Here is a 19,411-nt window from a genome sequence, read left to right as displayed (position 1 = left end):
TATTTTTATATATAGTTATATAATTATATTATTGTTATAATTAATTATAGTTTATGAGTCAAACATTGTTTATTAATCAATCACGTGCATGTATCCCATGTTCTTTATTCTTCAAGAGCTTTTAGTGCTTATAAGTACTATTTTGATTTTAGTAACAGAACTTCCTTTCCTTAAAAGCACTGTTTTAAAACGAGACTTTTAAATTTATAGTGAAAGCAAGAACTTACATACAAAAGGAAATGCATGAAGCATAATCTAATGTATACATTTATTCTGCACAAGCTATTCTGAACTGAACTCGCCATTTCATCATTGTGTGACTTAATAGAATTTCAAATAAGTTTTCAAATTATAATAAGTGTTAGGGCAGATGACATCCACAACATTACCAAATTGTCTCACTCTCTGTTGCCCCAGGCCCTTATTCCTGTAAACACATTGCTTCCTTCTTGAACTCCCGTCTGGAGCAAACCAGACACTTCCCTTGACAAGAAAATCTGGGTGTGGGGCAGAAGATAGTGTAGAGGTGCATAGCAGGGTCTCACCACACCAGTAGTGCAGAAATGAACTGTGCCAATTTTGCTCCCTCTATCAGATACAGCCTTCGCAATGCAGTGTCAGGAGATCTTACATGTGTTCTCCTATTTGTGTTCTGTACCCTGCTCTGCTATCCACATACAATGTCTTCAGTGGTAAAAAGACACATGCAGCAAGCTGCAAAGCAGCTTTTCTACTACTACTTTTTTCTAACATAATTATGCCAGAGCAGAGAAAAGCCATATGGTGGACACCTGTAAGAGTAAGCAAAATAGGGACAAGGCACAGGCCCAAGCATTTACTAGATTTTGTACTCATGCTGCTAAATTGTCAGTTCAATTCTTAGTGCTCTCCCAGATGGAGCATGGTTCAGAGGTTAGCATGTACTAAGGGCCGTTATCCCTATTTGTAGGGATACCTAGGGGTATCAACTACAGATGCCAATTGGCCTCAGTGACAGACAGTGGTCTGTGGCCTGTTTTGTTTAGTGATACATGTCCTTTATACATCTTTGAAATCTCACTGCAGAACCTTGTCCATCCTAACCAGGAAAAAGACCTAAGGATACATGGTATATAGAAAGTGTATGTTTATGCATGCATATTTGACAATATTTATGACTTTGTTTTTATAGTTACAAAATCTGGCATCTGCATTCACAGTGAACTCAGAACTTACTGACTGGCGCAGATTCTTGCTAGCAGCAGCACAGCCTTGGCCAGTGCCATCTGTGACACAACTTCTCAAAACGCTACATAGCTTCAAGTCTGTTGATGTAGCTGGATCAGGCTTTGTTACACAGGAATACTATATGCAGGTTATAATTCTTTTCTCTTTTGAATAATATTCTTTTGTTAAACTCTCTGAAGTGAATGATGTATTGCTGGGTTTATTCACATTCAGAAATTCAGTCTGAATTTTAAATGTTTTGGTTTTCGAGGGTGCTTTCTAGTGAAAATTATCTTCAGGAGATTGAAGGCCTAATATCTATCTTATCCATAGTTCCACAAATCAGCCTAATTAAGCTTACTTTTTACTTCCATTTCCTACTTTCCCTGTAAATTAATTTCAAGTGAAAATCCTTTCTGTTCTAAAGAAACTATTCCGTGAGCACTTTGACTACTATTAACTTGTTTGACACCGTATCTGTAAGACAAAAATTTGTTCCAAACAGAAATAAGTGTTTTAGTTTGGGCTCACCAGCTCTACTTTAATTAAATATTTTGAGAATTTTTCCAATAAGCAATTTTTGTGAGTGAAGATTGTTTTTCAGACCATGAACACATGGAAAATGATAAAATTCTTTGATCTGTTCTTTTCTCTAAAGACAACTTCTATTTGAACCATTGCATAGTTCAGTAAGGTTTTTCAGGAAGCAAGTTTCATGAAAGAGTATTAAGAATACATTTTTCTTTTAGCTCATTAAATTTTCACTTACTTTTACTTTGGATTTTTGATTATACTTAGGATAACTGCTGGTTCACTCTTTTAATGCGTACTAGCCATATATATAATATATATGTATAGATACACATATATATATGTAGATATCTATGTGTGTGCATGTATACACAAAAGTTCTACATCCTGTCAGTTTGTATTTGTTTGGTGATACTAAAAGAATTCTCGAACTGTTTTAAATAAATTTCATAGAACCTTTATTGCAGTTTGTTTTCCGATCACCTAGTATTAGTTTTCTTCAGAAATTAAATAGAAGCTGTGTTATTCCAGAAGGCTGTCGGTTTCAGAACCACTTTGATTAATTTAAAACTTCCAGGAGTGCCTGCCAACCCTTACTCAGCCCAGACTTGCAAAGAAGCAAATTCTGCAAAGCCAGAAAACCCACAAAATGTGCAGGTCTATCTGCATCTATTTGTCTATTGATGTGGTAATCTTTACTGAAGTGTGAGAGTTTAAAAATAAGCTGACAGTTACAAGACATGCAGACTGTGAATGTACATTTTTAACACAGGTTCCTAGTTCAAATATAATATTAACTGAGCAATTCATTTACTCACTTCTGGATCGGAATTGGCTCACATTCAGTCAATGATAGTAAATATGCAATGGTGTATACCCATTTGTTTATAGACCTATCCCCTGTTAGCTCTTCCGAACTTCCATGAGAGTGATGAATCTGAACCTGCAGTCTCATACAGTTACTTAAAGACTAAAAAGGACTAAAAAGTTCATAAACGCACAGGTAACTCCACAGCTGAAGCTCCTTTTTCAGGAGAGAACTGTGTAGGTAAGCACATAACTTAGGTGCTCAGGAGAACATTATGGGAACTTCCAGAGACTGTCCAAAGCAACTCAGTTCAACAGCCTGCACTGATCTGAAGATTTTGCTCTGCAACCAATTCATATTGCAAATATAAGTTGTAATGTCTGTCACCCCTATTTCATGTTTGAAAATATGACCAAAACTTTCTTCACTTAAAAACCTCATGAAAACCCTGTATATCTTCTGTATATGAGGTCCTACAGTTCATGTTAACAATGGTACTGTGGTTTGGAATATTTGCATATAAGTTATGAAAAGAACAGGAACAGAATTTTTCAGACTTAAGTAAAATTTAGTCCTCTAATTTCAAATTAATTGAAAAGGAACACCTGAATTGTTTTTATTGCAGTGTTTGTTGTATCCTTTTGGAGCAATTCATGGCAAATTTTATGAGGCAATACTTGTTTCATTTCTTTCTTATTCATTTCCTTCTTGAAAAAATAATGATTCATGTTCTGTGGAGCATGGTGCACTAGAGAATTAATGAGTCAGTGCAGTCCATAAAATCAAGGAAAGAGCAATAGCAGAGAGTTAGTAAAATAATTGTTCATCACTTGTTATCATTGATATTATAATTATATCATCTACGGCAAAACATCTGATATATTTCTGGTAAAGATCTCAAAGACAACACGAAGTCTATTTTCTTGTTATTAATTTGCTCAGTTTTCCCAGGTAACTCACATGGGGAAAAAGCAGTAAACTATCTTTACTAATTTCTTTTCCTTTCTGAAAATCTCTTGGAACTTCCTGTTTTGTCCTATTTCATTTTCTTAATAATGCAGTATTTTCTATAATCAAGAATGTAGTAATTCACCTGAAATGTGGAAAAGGATGTTGCTAATGAAATTTATAACTTTGTTACAATATTTTTACTTAATGCCTACACTGAAAGGCTATTGCATCTCTTATTAACATCTGTGATTCATGAAGATTTTCAACTATTTGAAATGTTCCATATTAGTCTATTAATCTAATAGGGAATATAGTGAGATTTTTTCAAATGTTAAAATCTTTCAATAAAAATGGAAACAAACTTTATTCTCTGTTTAATACTGAGACTTACATGCATTCAAAATGTCGTGAAACTTTATTTATTTTATTTTACTGTCTTAACAAGAAACAATGACAAGCAACGTTCATTGAGAATAACAGGAAGAACCTTCCACTGGGAATCTGAGGTGCCCCAGCTGGCCCCTCTATTTGCACCTGTACTAGTAAACTACACAGTGCTAGGGAACAGCCCCAGGTAATGGTACTCAATTGTCCATACAGTGACGTTGTTTGCACAACCTGCCATGGTTTAACATGGGCCACTTCCAAGCAAGTGAATTTTTCTCTAGGCAGTCTGTTCGTGGCTATCCTGTTTTAGAAGGTACAATCTAGCTGATATTTCCCATGTGTTGGGTCTAGTATTGGAAAATTGGTTCTGGGCACTGTTATTTTACAGTTGTAGGTATAGCTCTGTAGGCATTACAGGACACTAAGTCTTGTTGTTGGGAGCAGGCAAGCATTAGAAGAGCCATGCCTCTGTCCATTATACTGAAGTGTGTGGATAGTTTCTTCCAAAAGTACAGTTAAGACAAAAGCTATGGGGTAGCAAAGGATACCCTGAAAGGAAGAAACATGGAACACACATAGAAACTCTGCATCATATTCTGCTTCTTTGGCAGTGTAGGTCTACAACTACCTAGTTCATTTTCACTTTTTTCAAGAGCATAGAGTCACTTCTATCCTACTCCATTTTCAGTAATTCCCAAAGTATCTGTTACAAAGTACAAACAGCTACTTAATTATTCTGATGTCATTGTATATTAATAGCAAGTTCAGCTTGATTAAGTCTGGGAATTAAGCTCTTAGTAATCTGTCTGTTGAACAATTATATAGCATAAAGACCACTTTATTTTAATGTGTGAAAATAAATGACTTTTTTTTTTTTAATCAGGTTGGCTTATGGTTTAAAGGAACTGAAGATCTAAGCATAACAAAAAGTTGCACAGAACCTTTGCCTTTAGATAGGCTAAGACATCTCATAAAGGTAACTTTAAAAACAGGTATTTTGAAGAGACGACTCACTATTCTAACCTGAGAGGTCTCATTCAAATAAGTTTCTTGGGTCTCTTTTTTTTCCATAACTGCTGCAATGTTTCAGTGGTTTTTGAGGTCAGGTGGTGCTTTAGAATATGATTTCCACGTATAAAAACCTCAAAGCTAGAAATAATGCAGAAAGGAATCTAGGAATTGTCCTTCAGTATTCTAAATCATAGTCTACTCAGAAAGACTTAATTATTCCTGTTCTCCTTTGAACTGCATTAATTTTGCTACACAGTAACCAGCTTCATAAAGAATGGGAGGCAAATGATCCCTGCATCTAAGCTCATGGCAGTGTCCGTGGAAGAGGGAGGTTATAGTGTGATCTGAATACAAGAAAATGTTTTGGACCTATTTGTCATGATACAAGGTTTTATGAATTTCTCCTTGTTCTGTGACATTCCTCAATCTAGAAAAGAAAATACTACAATTTCTGTTTCCTTGAATGACTCAGACACACTTCTGATTTATCTTGATTTACACAGCCTCAACACATTTTTAAAGATAATATCACTTATCAGCAGTCATTACTTTATTTCATCCTTTTCTCTACAGTCTTTGATTTGTATTTGATTAAAAGTCACTTGTAGAAATTAATTTACAAATTTTTGTCCTTTTATAGTTTTTCTTCCGTTTATTTGCTGATACCAGAAAAGATCCTGCTCTGCTCAACTATACTGACATGCTACTTTATTTTGCCTCCCACTCTGATCCAGTTGAAGGTGTTTACAGAGCACTTAGCATTGCAACTGGAACATATATTCATAGAAAAGAAGTGGCTTCTCTTCCATATGCGGTAAAATATTACAGTAAAATATTAGAGAATAGTAGTGCTTGCAAATTCTAAATTAGCTAGGTTTCTGCACATCTTCTTATCCTGGGTAGCTCCAGTCCTTAGAAGTAGTCCCACTGACTTCATGGGAACTCTGCAAATAGTTCCACTGACTTTGGTAATAAAACTCAGAAGTATTCTTCCAAAAGTCTGAAAATTTGCTTGCCGAATAATAATGAAAGTTTAAGATATTTACTGGTAACTACTCCTTGTACAGATGAACAGAAGATATTCTTTGACCTAATCTTAGGCAATTAAGTCTAGCTATCAATCCCCAGGAATTAGACTGTAGTGTGACTTATGGTATTGTTATCTAAAGATAAAAACCTGATATTATTGCTGGTCTTACTTTCTTTTCCACTACGTTTCTTTGGGGTATTTAGAAGTATATACACCTTTGTGTATATACTTTTTCAAGTGTTTTGGTTTACCTGTAAATCAGAAGGATTAATAATTAATAGTTAGTTTCATATAAAATAATTTTAAAATTATTTTTAGAGCCATGATTAACATATTGTCACATCAAATGAAGCTGGGCTTTGAACATTGTTAGTATTTCTGGAGTATGCTGTTATTTTTAAAGGCTCAAAACAGCCATTAGTGCACTGTATGTATCAGTTACTTATTATTGAAGTATAAGTCATTTTTTGAGACATAAAATATACATCTGTACCCACCTTGGAAAGAGCACGCTCTTCTAGATAATAAACTGTTTCACTATGCTGTCACAACCACAGTGACTCTAGCATTTGCCTGATACTTAAAATACAGTTGTGCTCTCCAGAAACAGTATAGAAAGGGCATTATTTACCATGCAGTGTAATCCTATACATATTCATAATTACATTTTAGCACTTCAAATGACAAAATATATTATTGTATTCCCCTGTGTCTGCTTTTATTTGGCACAACAGAGTTTTTGTCCATGGGAGAGACTAAGACCATTTCCTTTTCACATTTTGTAGAAAGAAGGAGAGCACAGAATGCTCACAATTAGATGCAATAGATCTGAACTTAGTTTCCCATATTTCAGTGGAAAGTTCTAACTCTCACATCATTGGATATAAAGCAACACAACCTGTTCTCCTCCTTACTGTTTTCTGCTTGGTTTGATCTGTTTGGTTGGGACTTCTGTAAGATTGTAAGTAACTGCACTGGCATTATCTCCTATGTGTCAATGACTTCTTAAGGCTGTGAGTCACAGGTGAAGGGAAACATTTCCCTTCAATCTAGAATGAACAATGTATCTCTGAGGAGCAAGAGTTATACCCCATCCAACCTGAGAATTTCCTCATGCTTAGTTTCCCACTCAATGTATTGGCTCTGTGAATCTGTGCTATGTCTGATGTATGTTTCACAATGTATTTTGTGTGCCTAATTCATCTTGGGGAGTCCCTTAGAAACCTAGAAATATCTAAGAATTAGATGCTAATTAAGATCTTGCATGTGTGGATGCTCTTTGACTTTATAGTCGTCTTTTATAGGTTGGTGCTCAGAATTGCAGGGCTGATAGAACACAATTTTAATCTTTTTTTTCTTCTTATGCCTTGTGTTCCGTATGTGTACACTTTAACAATAATGTTGAATACAGAAAAAAGAGAACAAATAAAATCCTGTTCCACTGAAGTGAATGAGTTTTCACCATTGGCTTCAGTAGGGCCAGCTTTTCATGCAGGATATTCAACAACCACAAGGGGGCAAAAAGTAAATTATGAATTGGTATTGTGTCATGTGTGAGTCAAGATCCATCAGATAGAAAGACATAGATCCCTGAAGACATCCAAAGTGGTTTTCAGCACCAAATTAAGAACCTAAACCTTTGTCTACCTGTGCCTCTTTACATGTGATCTAAATATCCCATTTCTCACTACAGGTACTGGAAATCTAGTAAATATCAGTGGAATATTCGTGAGCAGAATATAAAGAGCTATCCAGCTCATCTCAAAGAAGTTTTGTAATACACCTTAGCTAGCCCACTTATGAGTAGGCACTTACACATCAGCACCTAATTTCAATTGTCTCTTCTCTTTTTCTTGTTCTGTGCCGATAATTGTAATGATTTTTCATTGGTAGCTGCCTACAGAAGTACGTCTGAAACTTTAATGATGTTAATAGGAGAAGATCAGACAAACATATTTTAGAGACTTTTGTTACTTTTACTAACTTCATAGCAAAGACCCTCTCACTTAAAATGCTTAGCTTTTAAGTCTTAATAATTTTATTATTGGTTGTGTAGATTTTATAGCTAAATGTAAATGGTGCAGTGGGAGACAGGAAAACCTAAGTGCTGATATTTGTGTAATCTCCACCGTTGAGTGTTAAAAAGCCTGTATCAATGACTCTGCTCCTCCTGTGTTGAAAAAGGCATGTATTAAGGCCTAAGACGTAGCACAGGTGTAACAATCTCAGCAGTCTCTCCCTCCTAATGAGGAAAGAAATGGTATGTTCAATTAAATGCAATATCCTGTTGTTGTTAGTGGTTAGTCTACACACAGGCCTAATCTAGTCAAAGCATTGTTCACCTGTATGAGGTCTTTTCTCATCTTTGTGCTCGCAAATCTCTACAGCGTTGGGGTTTTTTTTCTCTTTGGCCATCTCTAATAACCCCACAAAGATACCTCATTGCTTGTTTAGAGTAAACTTCTAATTTTTCTGCATAAAGCCTTTCTCATCTTTTTCTGTGGAGAGCTGTAAGCCGATGTTGTTAGCCAAAATAAAGTTCTTGCAGTGACTCCTTGATTTGGACTAGAAAATTCATGCTGCTTTTTTCATGTGAACATCGAAAATTACTAAGTTTACTCCTTATACAAACACAAAGTTCTTGGTAGAGTATTGTAATTTGTAACTATTAAGTATTTTTATGTTTTGTTGCTCTGAAGAATATTAATTTCTCAGTGGAATGTTGGCCACGTTCCTGGAAAAAGTTGTTTATTAAATTTCTACTAACACCAATATTATGGATATTTCTGGACTCTCAGGATGTATTCCTTCATCCTATAATTCAGTAGATAATTTTGTGTGAGTTGATGATTTTTGTTTTGTAAGAACTGAAGTTTGGAAGTATAATCCACTGATCCTTAATGAATGTCTAACTGAAACAGATGACCTACTGACAGACTATTTATCACCAAGTATTATACCTATGCTGTATTTTCTTAGGCTTTTCCTTATACCATCATAGTGCCAAATGAGAACACTTTAATAGAAGATGAAAAAGAAGTCTTGGATTACAAGGGTGAAGGAATAATTTCAGTGGCAACTCTACTCAAAGTGTTTCATACTGAAGGAAGTAAAGGTGAAGATAATCATAGATTTAGTAATCTGGAGAAGGAAGGCTGCTATGATAAGGTAGGCTGGTTGATTCAAAGAAGGTTTTGTACCTTGCATTATATGTTAAATAAATACCTGCTGCAATCTTTGCTTTTCCCCAAATTTTTTTAAACAATAAATTGACCACATATTATTTTTTCTTAAAGCATTTCATCAAAATATACAAAGAATTAGGCACTGAAGATCTGATACCCATTCCAGTTGCACTCCTTTTGAAGCATCCTTTCATTCAAGACTTGATCAACAGGTATCAAGAATACAAGCTTCCCGTAAGTATTGCTTTCTGGGACCAAGAACTTTGTGAGTACATATACTGAAATTTGCATTATCCCAGAAATGTAAATGTGATTAATTTAGATACTACCAATTTGCAGTGTAGACCACATATACAGCACAGCAGGTTGTAGATTAGATCAGTTTTTTTGTTTTCCATGAAAACTCCATCCATCAAAGACTGCACTGCTTTCTGACCTATTTTTTTATACCTGTCTTGCTGGCCTATAGCTGCCTATAGGTTTTCTACTGCCTTGTCACATGTGGTATTGCCTTTCCCCCAACCATAGGAAGGAGCCTGGTTGAATTATCTTCCCAACAGGATCTTAATGCAAGACACTATGGGATATGTGATAGAACACATTCCATCCCAGGCCAACCAGGCTGCAGAAGAGGGTATGCAGAGATAGTACAGGTTCAAGTGTTCTTCCCTGCCATACTCTAGAGCTGCCCTGTTACCTGCACTTATGTTTAAATGTGCATTAAACAGTTGCACATAAGGCAAGTTTGGGCCAGAGTATCAGCCTATTAAATGTGTCAAACTATGGCAAAAATATGCGATACACGGGATGTAAGAAAATAGTGTGAGACAAGATGAAAGGATGCTTGCATTCGCATGCCCAAAGATCAAACATAACCAGTCTTTACAAGTTTGAAATGTTCACCAGCAGGGGCACATAGTGTCCCACAAACTGTAAATCTGAATAAGATACATGATACTCCAGGAGTAACTTACTATTTCTTAATTATATTCATCACTTGTAAGAAGTGAAATGCCCAGCATTTATTATATCAATCATAATCATTGTTAGTAGAAGGCATGATATAGGAATAAAAGAAAATATTTACTCTGTCAAAGTAAAGGTTAAAAATCTATTTGCTACAGTAGAAAGAGATACAACAGGAAAATGTAAGACAAAGACGACACAACTGAAGATTGTAACTATCAATGAGTATCTATCCTGCCCATGTTAATGTCTCAGCCAATTTGGGAAGATAGACACCATGGAATGTTAGGTCACCCTTCCCTTCCCTTCCCTTCCCTTCCCTTCCCTTCCCTTCCTTCCCTTTCCCATTCTTTCTTCCTGACCCTTTTTATTTAATCAATTACTGCATTTCCTAATTTGAACATTTTTTCCAACTTCACTGAATTTCTTGTACACCAAAGCATTTCTTAAACTAGCTCTCTGTTCTATACATGATTCATCTCAAGAACTGTTCTTTACACAAACACCTCACTGACTTTGCAACATTTAACATAATGCAAGCTCCCCATGAAGACCAAATGTGATGGAACCTAAAGTAACACTTAACTAGGGTGTAAACTGAGTAATGCCACATGCGTGTATTCTGCTATTTACAGGGAGGGGGGCTTCTTTTTAAAACATTTTCACACTAACCGATAGCTGAATGTCAAGAGCACAGCAGCTATTCTTTATCAAAATTTCTGATCTTCCAGTACCACTTTCAGGAGGAACTATGTTATATAGCTTAAAGAGTAGATTGTAGTATATGTTTAAAAATTATTAGCTACTATCAATCACCTATGTTATTTGTGGCTGGTAGGATATGTTCAGGGTAGTACAGTTATAAAAATTGTCAGTCTATGAGAAAAGGTGTAGGTGAGAAACTATCATATATGAATCTTGGCAGTAGCTGAGGGTTTCAGTGCACATCCTCTAGCTCAAAGGAGTTTCTTTTGTTTTTCAAAGAAAAACAGCTTTTTCAAGACAAACAGCTTGTCTACCAAAGACATATTGGTATCATTGCATTTAAATAATACATTTTTCTACTTATTTAGCAGATTCATTTGATGCCTGTATTTCCTGACTTGACAGTTAGATGATGCAGAGCTTCACTTTTCATTTGTAATACTTAAAATTTCCTCTTGCAAGGGCTTATACTGACTGTATCTCAAATGTAGTGCTCTATGGTTTCTATACTTAAAAAGAGAAGATTATATTCCTTGACTGTACTGGTAAATACAGACTGCTGTTTTATGCATGAAATGAACACTTCACAGTCTTACTTTCAAATTCTGACTAACTGGGGAAGAGCTAAGACCACAAGTTCTTACTCAACTTTACAGAAAATTATTATATTCACTAGCAAGCAGGCATAGAGCCCCAGTGGCCGTTGTTTTATGTAGGTTAGGATTCTGGTCTAAAACATATGTACTCCAGGAACGGTTTTCCTCTGACAATTCTTCAGAGAACTATATTTGGTGAACAGGTGAACTTTTTTCTTCCCAAAACATTTCCAAAGTAAGAAAACTATATTTTTAGCATCAATTATTTTTTCAGAAGTGCTCCCGAGACCATAAAAATCTCTATAAAAATTAAATTCAACCACAGTGCTGTTATTTTGAGATCTTTTACAAGATAAATATAGCAAGTTAGGGTGTGGTTTCTAAGGTTAAAATGTTTCTACTACTGCAGTCATAAACAGTGGAAAATAAAATGTTTTGCTGAAAACTATAAATGGAATATCTAGCTTACAATTTTTTAAATTTGAGTTAGGGCACCTGATTCCTTTAGCCTCTTGATGACCTGTTCAATTTTAACCAATACTATCTCTGATAAACATATTTTCTCCAGGTGAGATATGTTCTTGCCTTTTGAAGGGAGTTTGTTTTCTCAGTTCATATACCAGTGGGCTGGCAATGTCTGACATGATGATGACCTTTCTGTTAGCCTCAGTACAAATGCCAACAAATGAATAAGCTTGGAAATTCTATTACTTTTTCATTTGGTCTTTTCTGTCCTGATTAGAAGTCTTTCTGGGCCTGACTAGAACTTTCAAGTGGTTTGCCATTATCAACACATTTTTTTCACTTATCAGATGCAATTTATTCCTTTAGAATAGTTAGACCACACCTATATGTGAGTGTGTGTTTATGAATGTACTTCGTTACATTCTGAATGACATTGTCTTTAAATACATTTAATAATAAATGAGAGAATATTTTTATTAGACCAACTGATTCAGATGGAAGAAGCAAGCAATTCTGCTTTTTCCACTGCATAGGTTTGTCTATTAAGGTTTGTCTATTCAGGGGTCTTCTTCAGGCCTGGTATTATTTCTTGTTACAAATTTTGCCTTCTGTCCTGAGACTGTCACAGAAACAGTAATACAGAAACAACCACACATTTTAGTAACTCTGCATTTTGATTGTGATAAATTTAAATAAAGAGTTTGGGATATATTCTACTTCTATAATTCTTAATGCTTGCATTAATCTGCTATTTTGAGTGGACTACATTCTAATAATTATTGAGGATAACAAGGTAGTTTGATAATTAGCATTCAGTTTGTTGATATCAAAACTATTATGCATTTGATAATGTTATGTTACATTTTTTACCCTGCTTTCAAATCCTGAATAGTCCTTTTTAAAAAACTCTAGTTTTGAAGATAGGTTTATCACGTTGTATTTCTATGCATCTGTGTTTTGAATACATTTAACATTATCATTTAACAGGCCCTTGCATCAAGCTTGTTCTTTCTAAATTAATTGTCATATTATTAATGCTGTTATTGTTGTTGGTTTTGTTAATCATTTCAGCAACATTACTCAGATATTCATTCAAATAGGACTTCCACTGAGATAGGATTTCTAATAATTTATAGTAAAATGTCTTTATAAAAAAAAATTTATTAGTATGTTGAACAATTATTACAAAACCCATTTATACTCACAGCAGCCATTTAGTATTACACAACTCAACAAACATTCAGAACGCCAGGTATCATTTAACAAAGTAAAAATGCTTTCTGTCTAGGGAGAGTTCATACAGATTATATTCAGTAAGGCTTATGAGGTGGACCATATAGTTCATAGTCAATGCTTTGGCAGAAAAAAACACTGCTGAATCACTGTCTACTCATAGGCAGTAGTTGTAATACTTATGAAACTTGAGAATCCTTTTTCATGTGGTGTTTTAAATGTCCCAGTGTGCAAGAGAAGGAAAATTTAACTCAGTGTTTAAATACCTAGTTTAAAAAAGAGATCTATGTTATGCTTCTCTTTATCATGTATTCTATCAAAAAAAATCTCAGGAAATGCAAATATACATGAAAAATATTGTTTCTTACATTAAAAAATGATAAAAGTATCTATTCATGTAACAGCTTCTTTAAACACAAACATAGAAAATCTGTTGGAGTACTATTTCTCCAGTGTTTTGAGGTTATTTAGTTTTGGTTTCCTCTGCAAAACTGGTAGTTACATAAATCTGTCCAGAGGACACTTTTTTTCATTCTTAACATGTTCTTAAATGCTGTTCTGTCACTCTCTTTTCTGCATCAGATTATAGTTTTCAATCATACCATTCTTAATTTTAGAAAGATATTTAACATACATTTCTGTGACATTGCTAGAGCATAAAATTTCCACTTCCCACACAAATGAACACAATGACAGTATTGGACATGTCTCTAGATATCATTTGCTCCACAATGATCAGCAGTAGCTTTCTCAAACTTCTTTTTTACAGGAACATAGACTTGTACTTTATATTTAGAACTCTCATAAAAAAAATGCACATTCTATCATGCCAGAAGCACTACAGTTTACCGAGATCCTCATCTGCTTCGTGTGGTAATGATAAGTACTGATAATGAACTTGCTGAAAGTTCCATTTGCTAACATTTACTTTTGTCAAACCGGAATTGAAACTCCTTTTTCTGACTCAATGTGCTGAAAAAGGCCTCCTTAAACTGAAGTATTTCTTAGAGTCAAAGATAAATGTTAGTACTACCTTCTAAAACAAAGGACTGGTAAAATTATCTTTTAACATGTTTTTTCTGTATTCACTGAAGTGCTCCTGATATTTTGCAAGGCATGTGAGGCATCATTACATACAGGCAGTTTCTGCTTTTGAAAAAAGGCTGTATCTTCAAAATATGCACAAAATACATATTGGAGTATGTATTTGAATTTAAACTAATTTATTTTATAAAAATCCTGACCATTAATTATTCTCCTAAAGGAAAAATGTGTTAACTGACAATACCAGAAAATGCTACAAAGTTAAATTACTAATTTTCTTTGTATTAAACATTCAGCACATTATTTTTTTAAATAAAAAATGCCTTATTCATCCTACTTACATAATGGATAGTATTGCTGAAATTGGAAATAGAGAAGATTATGCTAATACAAAATTATTGAAAATTAACAAATCAAACGTGTTATAAAGAATGCAGAACTGCGCAAAAAATTAACTAAATGCAGGTATGTGTTTTTCCAAATGTTAGTTACTTATTTTCTTTTATTTCCATTTCCTTGAAGTTTGTTTAAGTTCAGCCTGAAATATGACATATAAAGAAGAAACTTTATTGAAGAATTTGTCTCTGTATGTTCTGAATAATATTTGCTGGTTTAAACAACAGTCTCAATACCTCTGTTTACTGATAAGTTTAAGCCGGTGCTTAAGACCTTTGCTTACTTTAAGAACTGCATTTTAACACACTGTAGTTTTGTAAAACCGCTGCAGGCAATGATTTTGTGTGGATAACATGAAAACATCATCTCAGTGATATTAGTGATACATCAGGAACTCTTTTAGAATTTGCCATGAAGAATGTTCTTTCCACAATTGTCACTGTATGTTTATGTTTTTATTAGTGTGCTGAACATACATAGTGCTTAAGCTGAATGACAGCATTGTTTTTAGTGCCCTTCTGGAAGACATCTTATGTAACCTAGGGAAAATGTAATTTATAGTAATATATCTCCACTGAAGTTAGTTTTTCATCATAATCTTCTAGTCACTAGTTAGAAAGCTCACCCCATGGAAAGACAATCATTATTATTACAAATTTTAAGGTAGATCAGGCTGCGACATGAAATGACCTCTTAACATTTCATTTTCCTTTTCATAGGATATTAAAATCTTTCTCCAAAGATCTGAACAAGCACAATCAACTGATGGAAAAAACACCACATGTAAAGACATCAATGTGTGAAAAATTGTTGCTCATGAACATTAAGAATCTTTTTTTTTTTAAGTTGGTAAGAAATGTGTCTTAGATCTCCAGTCCTCCCTTCCATGGGAAAGAATGGATTGTTTATTGTTGCGAGAGCAAAATCCCATTGCAATTACATATTTTCTGTTACTTTAAATTAAAAAGAAAAACCAAACCCAGGGAAAGTTATGGTTAGTTCATATTAAATAATCTGATGATACTTCTAAATAAAATTAAACCAGTTTCTGAACTTAAATAGAGCTGATGATAGTGTGTTCATTAATAATTGGTATAAGAACAAAGTATGTCACTTGTAAGTGAGCTAAGATATCTGGTCACCTTTTGTTATGTGTATAGTTTATTAATTCATTAATTTTTAAAGAATTAAATGTTGTAATCAATTAATTTTTAAAAATATGTTGCAATCATAGCTAATAAGTAAATGAAAACACTGTTTTCTCTAAGATCAGGATAAACTACCAAAAGGACATCATGTATATGAAAATGGAGTGCTTGTTGACAGCAGAGATGATGAATCTTTGTTATCCAACCTTTCTATTTCGAACCTTCCATTACAGCTCAACTCTGCTACCACTAAAAATCTGCAGGCTCTTTCCCCAGTGCAGCACCACACACAGCTCAAGGGTGTGGTGGCACAGGGTGCTGCTCCCCAGTAACCTCCCCTCCCATCGTGTTGTACTGAGCAGGCCCCAAATGAAGCAGTAAGGTAGGCGCTACACCGTTTGTGGTCCCATTGCAAATTCTGCACATAATATTGGTAGTCAGTAGAATTTACAGTGGGGTTCCACACAACTGTTTTCAGTAATTGACTAAAAGTAATTTTTTAATCAGCACAGTGTATTCAAGGGCACCATATACTCCAGACACACGTTGCACATTTTCACGCATGACAAGTGTTTGTCTAAAAATGTCTATGGCACATGATGACACCTAGCAGATGTTGCCAGCTGTGGCAGATTAATCATAGAATCATAAAATCATAGAATGGTTTGGGTTGGAAGGGACCTTAAAGATCATCTAGTTCCAAACCCCCTTCTATGGGCAGGGACACTTTCCACTATACCAGGTTTCTCAAAGCCCCATCCAACCTGGCCTTGAACACTCCAGGGGCGTCCACAACTTCACAGGGCAACCTGTTCCAGTGCCTCACCACCCTCACAGTAAAGAATTTCTTCCTTATATCTAATCTAAATGTATCCTCTTCCAGTTATGCATGTCCTATCACTACATGCCCTCATAAAAAGTCCCTCTCCAGCTTTCTTGTAGGCCCCCTTCAGGTACTGAAAGGCTGCTATAAGGTCTCCTCAGAGCCTTCTCTTCTCCAGGCTGAACAACCCCAACTCTCTCAGCCTGTTTTCGTAGGAGAGGTGTTCCAGCCCTCTCATCATCTTTGTGGCCCTCCTCTGGACCAGCTCCAACAGGTCCATGTCCTTTTTATGTTGGGGGCCCCAGCTGGATGTAGTACTCCAGGTGGGGTCTCACCAGAGCAGAGCAGAGGGGCAGAATCACCTCCCTTGACCTGCTGGCCACGCTTCTTTGGGTGCAACCCAGGATACGTTTGGCTTTCTGGGCTGCAAGTGCACATTGCCAAGTCATGTTGAGCTTCTCATCAACCAACACCCCCAAGTCCTTCTCCTCAGGGCTGCTCTCAATCCATTCTATGCCCAGCCTGTATTTCTGCTTGGGATTGCGCCGATCAATGTGCAGAACCTTGCACTTGGCCTTGTTGAACTTCATGAGGTTTGCCCGGGCCCATCTCTCAAGCCTGTCAAGTCCCTCTAGATGGCATCCCTTCCCTCCAGCGTGTCAACCACACCACACAGCTTTGTAAGCAGAGTCTTGGTGAAACACTCTCCTTATTTACTGCTGAAATGGTTGTTTCTTTTTCTATATCCAGTCTGACTCTTACTGGCTTTCCTGGAAGTTGTTCTGGAATAGATTTCATAGAAATTTTCTTGTTAATAGGATGTTTGTGTTTCCTTGCAGTTTTATTCAACTTTTCCATTCTCTTGTGGCTAGTGATGGCTAACTATAAGATGCTAACAGATAGGAACTGTTTTTTCATGAAAATTTCATGAAATTTTTAACAAATTTTAGAATACTCTTTGTAATTAATTCCTCTGGAATTCAACATTGAGATGTCTAATAAATCCTCAGTTTTCAGTGGTACCCATTCTTCTTATCTACAGTTTCAAGTTTTCTGAAGATTGAACATAGCAAGTAGGTAACTGTGATTATCTGAACTCAGTATACCTGCTAATTTGCAATCTGTCAGCTGCCCAAGATGTTAGCAAATCTTATGCATTCTACATTGTCTTACTGGTTTAGAAACATAAGTAATAAGTAAATACTTCCAAGATGCCTACTCATAGCTGAACACTGCTCTGTCATTCTGGGGTATTTTTTTCTGCATTTGGCAGTACCCTGGTAACAATTACACAAAACATTTAAAGCTTCCTTTCCCTGGTTTGATTCAGCAAAGTACTCAAACATATGATGCTCTCTAAGAATACAAATAGTCCCACTGAAGTCAGCTAACTCATAGGGAACCACAAACCTTTGCCCTTTGTTGAGAAGTGCTATCTGCACAGAATACTTTTACTTTTTTAATGTATCTTTATTACTTTTTAGCCAAGTATGTGTGACATAGTATGTACTTGCATAACATTTGCTGATGTTCCTAATGAGGTTTCTAAATTGCCTGCTTGAGGTATAAAAAAATTATGTATCAAAAAAGCGACAGCAGCATACAAAAAAGAGAAACTGGCATAGTTATAGTTAGACAATGACTAGCAGGCTTACCTGTAAAATACATTCTGTTTTCTGTCATGATAAAATAATAAACATTTTGTCAGATTTTTAGAATTGCTGATTTCAGTAACGGCAGGTTTGTTTCTTTGTTGATTAAAGACAGTCAGATTTTGAAAGGAAAGTTGGTAGTCTAGCGGTAGCAGATCAAAGCATCTATATGTGATATACAAAGCTCAGAATAGAACGCAGTAAGCTTATCACTTCAGGCAAATAATGTTGTGTCTCTTCACTCTACATATTTTGTGCTAACCACACCGGCACATTGTAGCTAAGTACTATCTTAGAAACAGATGTAACTTTGTTGTGCCCCCGCAAACCATGCCAAAACCTCAACATCCTTGTTTTACTTATGACAACAGACTTTATGATGCATACAAATTAATCTGCTTTGTTACCAGAATAATTTCTTCACATAGCACGTACAACTTGGTCAAAATTTCATCCCAAATATTCTTGAAACATTACATATATATATTCATACAAGACTTTGGCTTTTTTCTTCTCATGTGAAAATATTATGTGGATAGAAAGAACCTACAATGCAGTTCTCTGCCTCTTACATGTTTCGGAATCTAAATTTTTGCTTTTGTTCCATATTTAGTTTCTCTAATAAAAGCCAGCTTTAATTACTAAGTGTTAAATTCTGACTTTGCATACTGGAGTTCTCCATGTGAAAATAAAAAGGTATTATTTTCAGAAAGGCTTGCCTACAGTCTGTAAATCTGAATGAGGTAAAAGGGAAATTCAGCTACTGGAAATCATAAATTGCTATTTAGGTAAGGTTCTTCAAGTGTTACTCCTTTGTCATACACTGTTTATATATTTTACCTATGGCCTAGAATGGGACATAAAATCATTACTGATAGTTTGAAAATAAGTGCAAATTATGGAGCAATGTCAAATAATAAAATGTGAACTGGATTGCAAGGTGAAGTGTCAAACAGTACATATTTCTCTATGGTAAAAGTAAAAGCATAATTTAAAAAGCAAAGAATGTATGCCCTGACAATAGCAAGTTATTTCTATTAACAGTTACTACTTGAGTATAATTGAGTATTGCAGTAGTTATTCAGTAGGCTTGGAGTTCCCAGCCTAATGCTGGGGCCCAGAAATGAGAGAGGTCCTTCTATTTATGAAGGGAGAATGCTGAGTAGATTTGCATTCAGATTTGACAGTGGAGTTACAGTCATATCATGTTCCGTTTTCATATCTACACTTTAAGCAGGATATTGAAAACTGGAAAGTGTTCAGAGAAGAACCAC

The 19,411-nt window shown here is 35.2% G+C and overlaps 1 protein-coding gene across 1 annotated transcript in view; it reads left to right on the top strand.

The window, feature by feature from the left end:
* SPEF2 (sperm flagellar 2) overlaps window positions 1–15,317 on the top strand; it is a 94,775-nt gene extending 79,458 nt beyond the window's left edge. Inside the window, exons 29-35 of the mRNA XM_009285176.1 lie at window positions 1,172–1,354; window positions 4,767–4,859; window positions 5,535–5,708; window positions 8,019–8,040; window positions 8,926–9,092; window positions 9,215–9,343; window positions 15,234–15,317. Coding sequence (XP_009283451.1) covers window positions 1,172–1,354; window positions 4,767–4,859; window positions 5,535–5,708; window positions 8,019–8,040; window positions 8,926–9,092; window positions 9,215–9,343; window positions 15,234–15,317 — 852 coding nt within the window. The remainder of the gene's footprint in view (window positions 1–1,171; window positions 1,355–4,766; window positions 4,860–5,534; window positions 5,709–8,018; window positions 8,041–8,925; window positions 9,093–9,214; window positions 9,344–15,233) is intronic.
* Window positions 15,318–19,411: the final 4,094 nt, after the last annotated feature.

The sequence above is a fragment of the Aptenodytes forsteri genome, unplaced genomic scaffold, assembly GCF_000699145.1.
Source record: "Aptenodytes forsteri isolate BGI_AS27 unplaced genomic scaffold, ASM69914v1 Scaffold120, whole genome shotgun sequence".
Taxonomy (NCBI): domain Eukaryota; kingdom Metazoa; phylum Chordata; class Aves; order Sphenisciformes; family Spheniscidae; genus Aptenodytes; species Aptenodytes forsteri.
The sequence above is the reverse complement of the archived record's forward strand: the minus strand, read 5'-3'. Positions and strand labels throughout refer to the sequence as shown.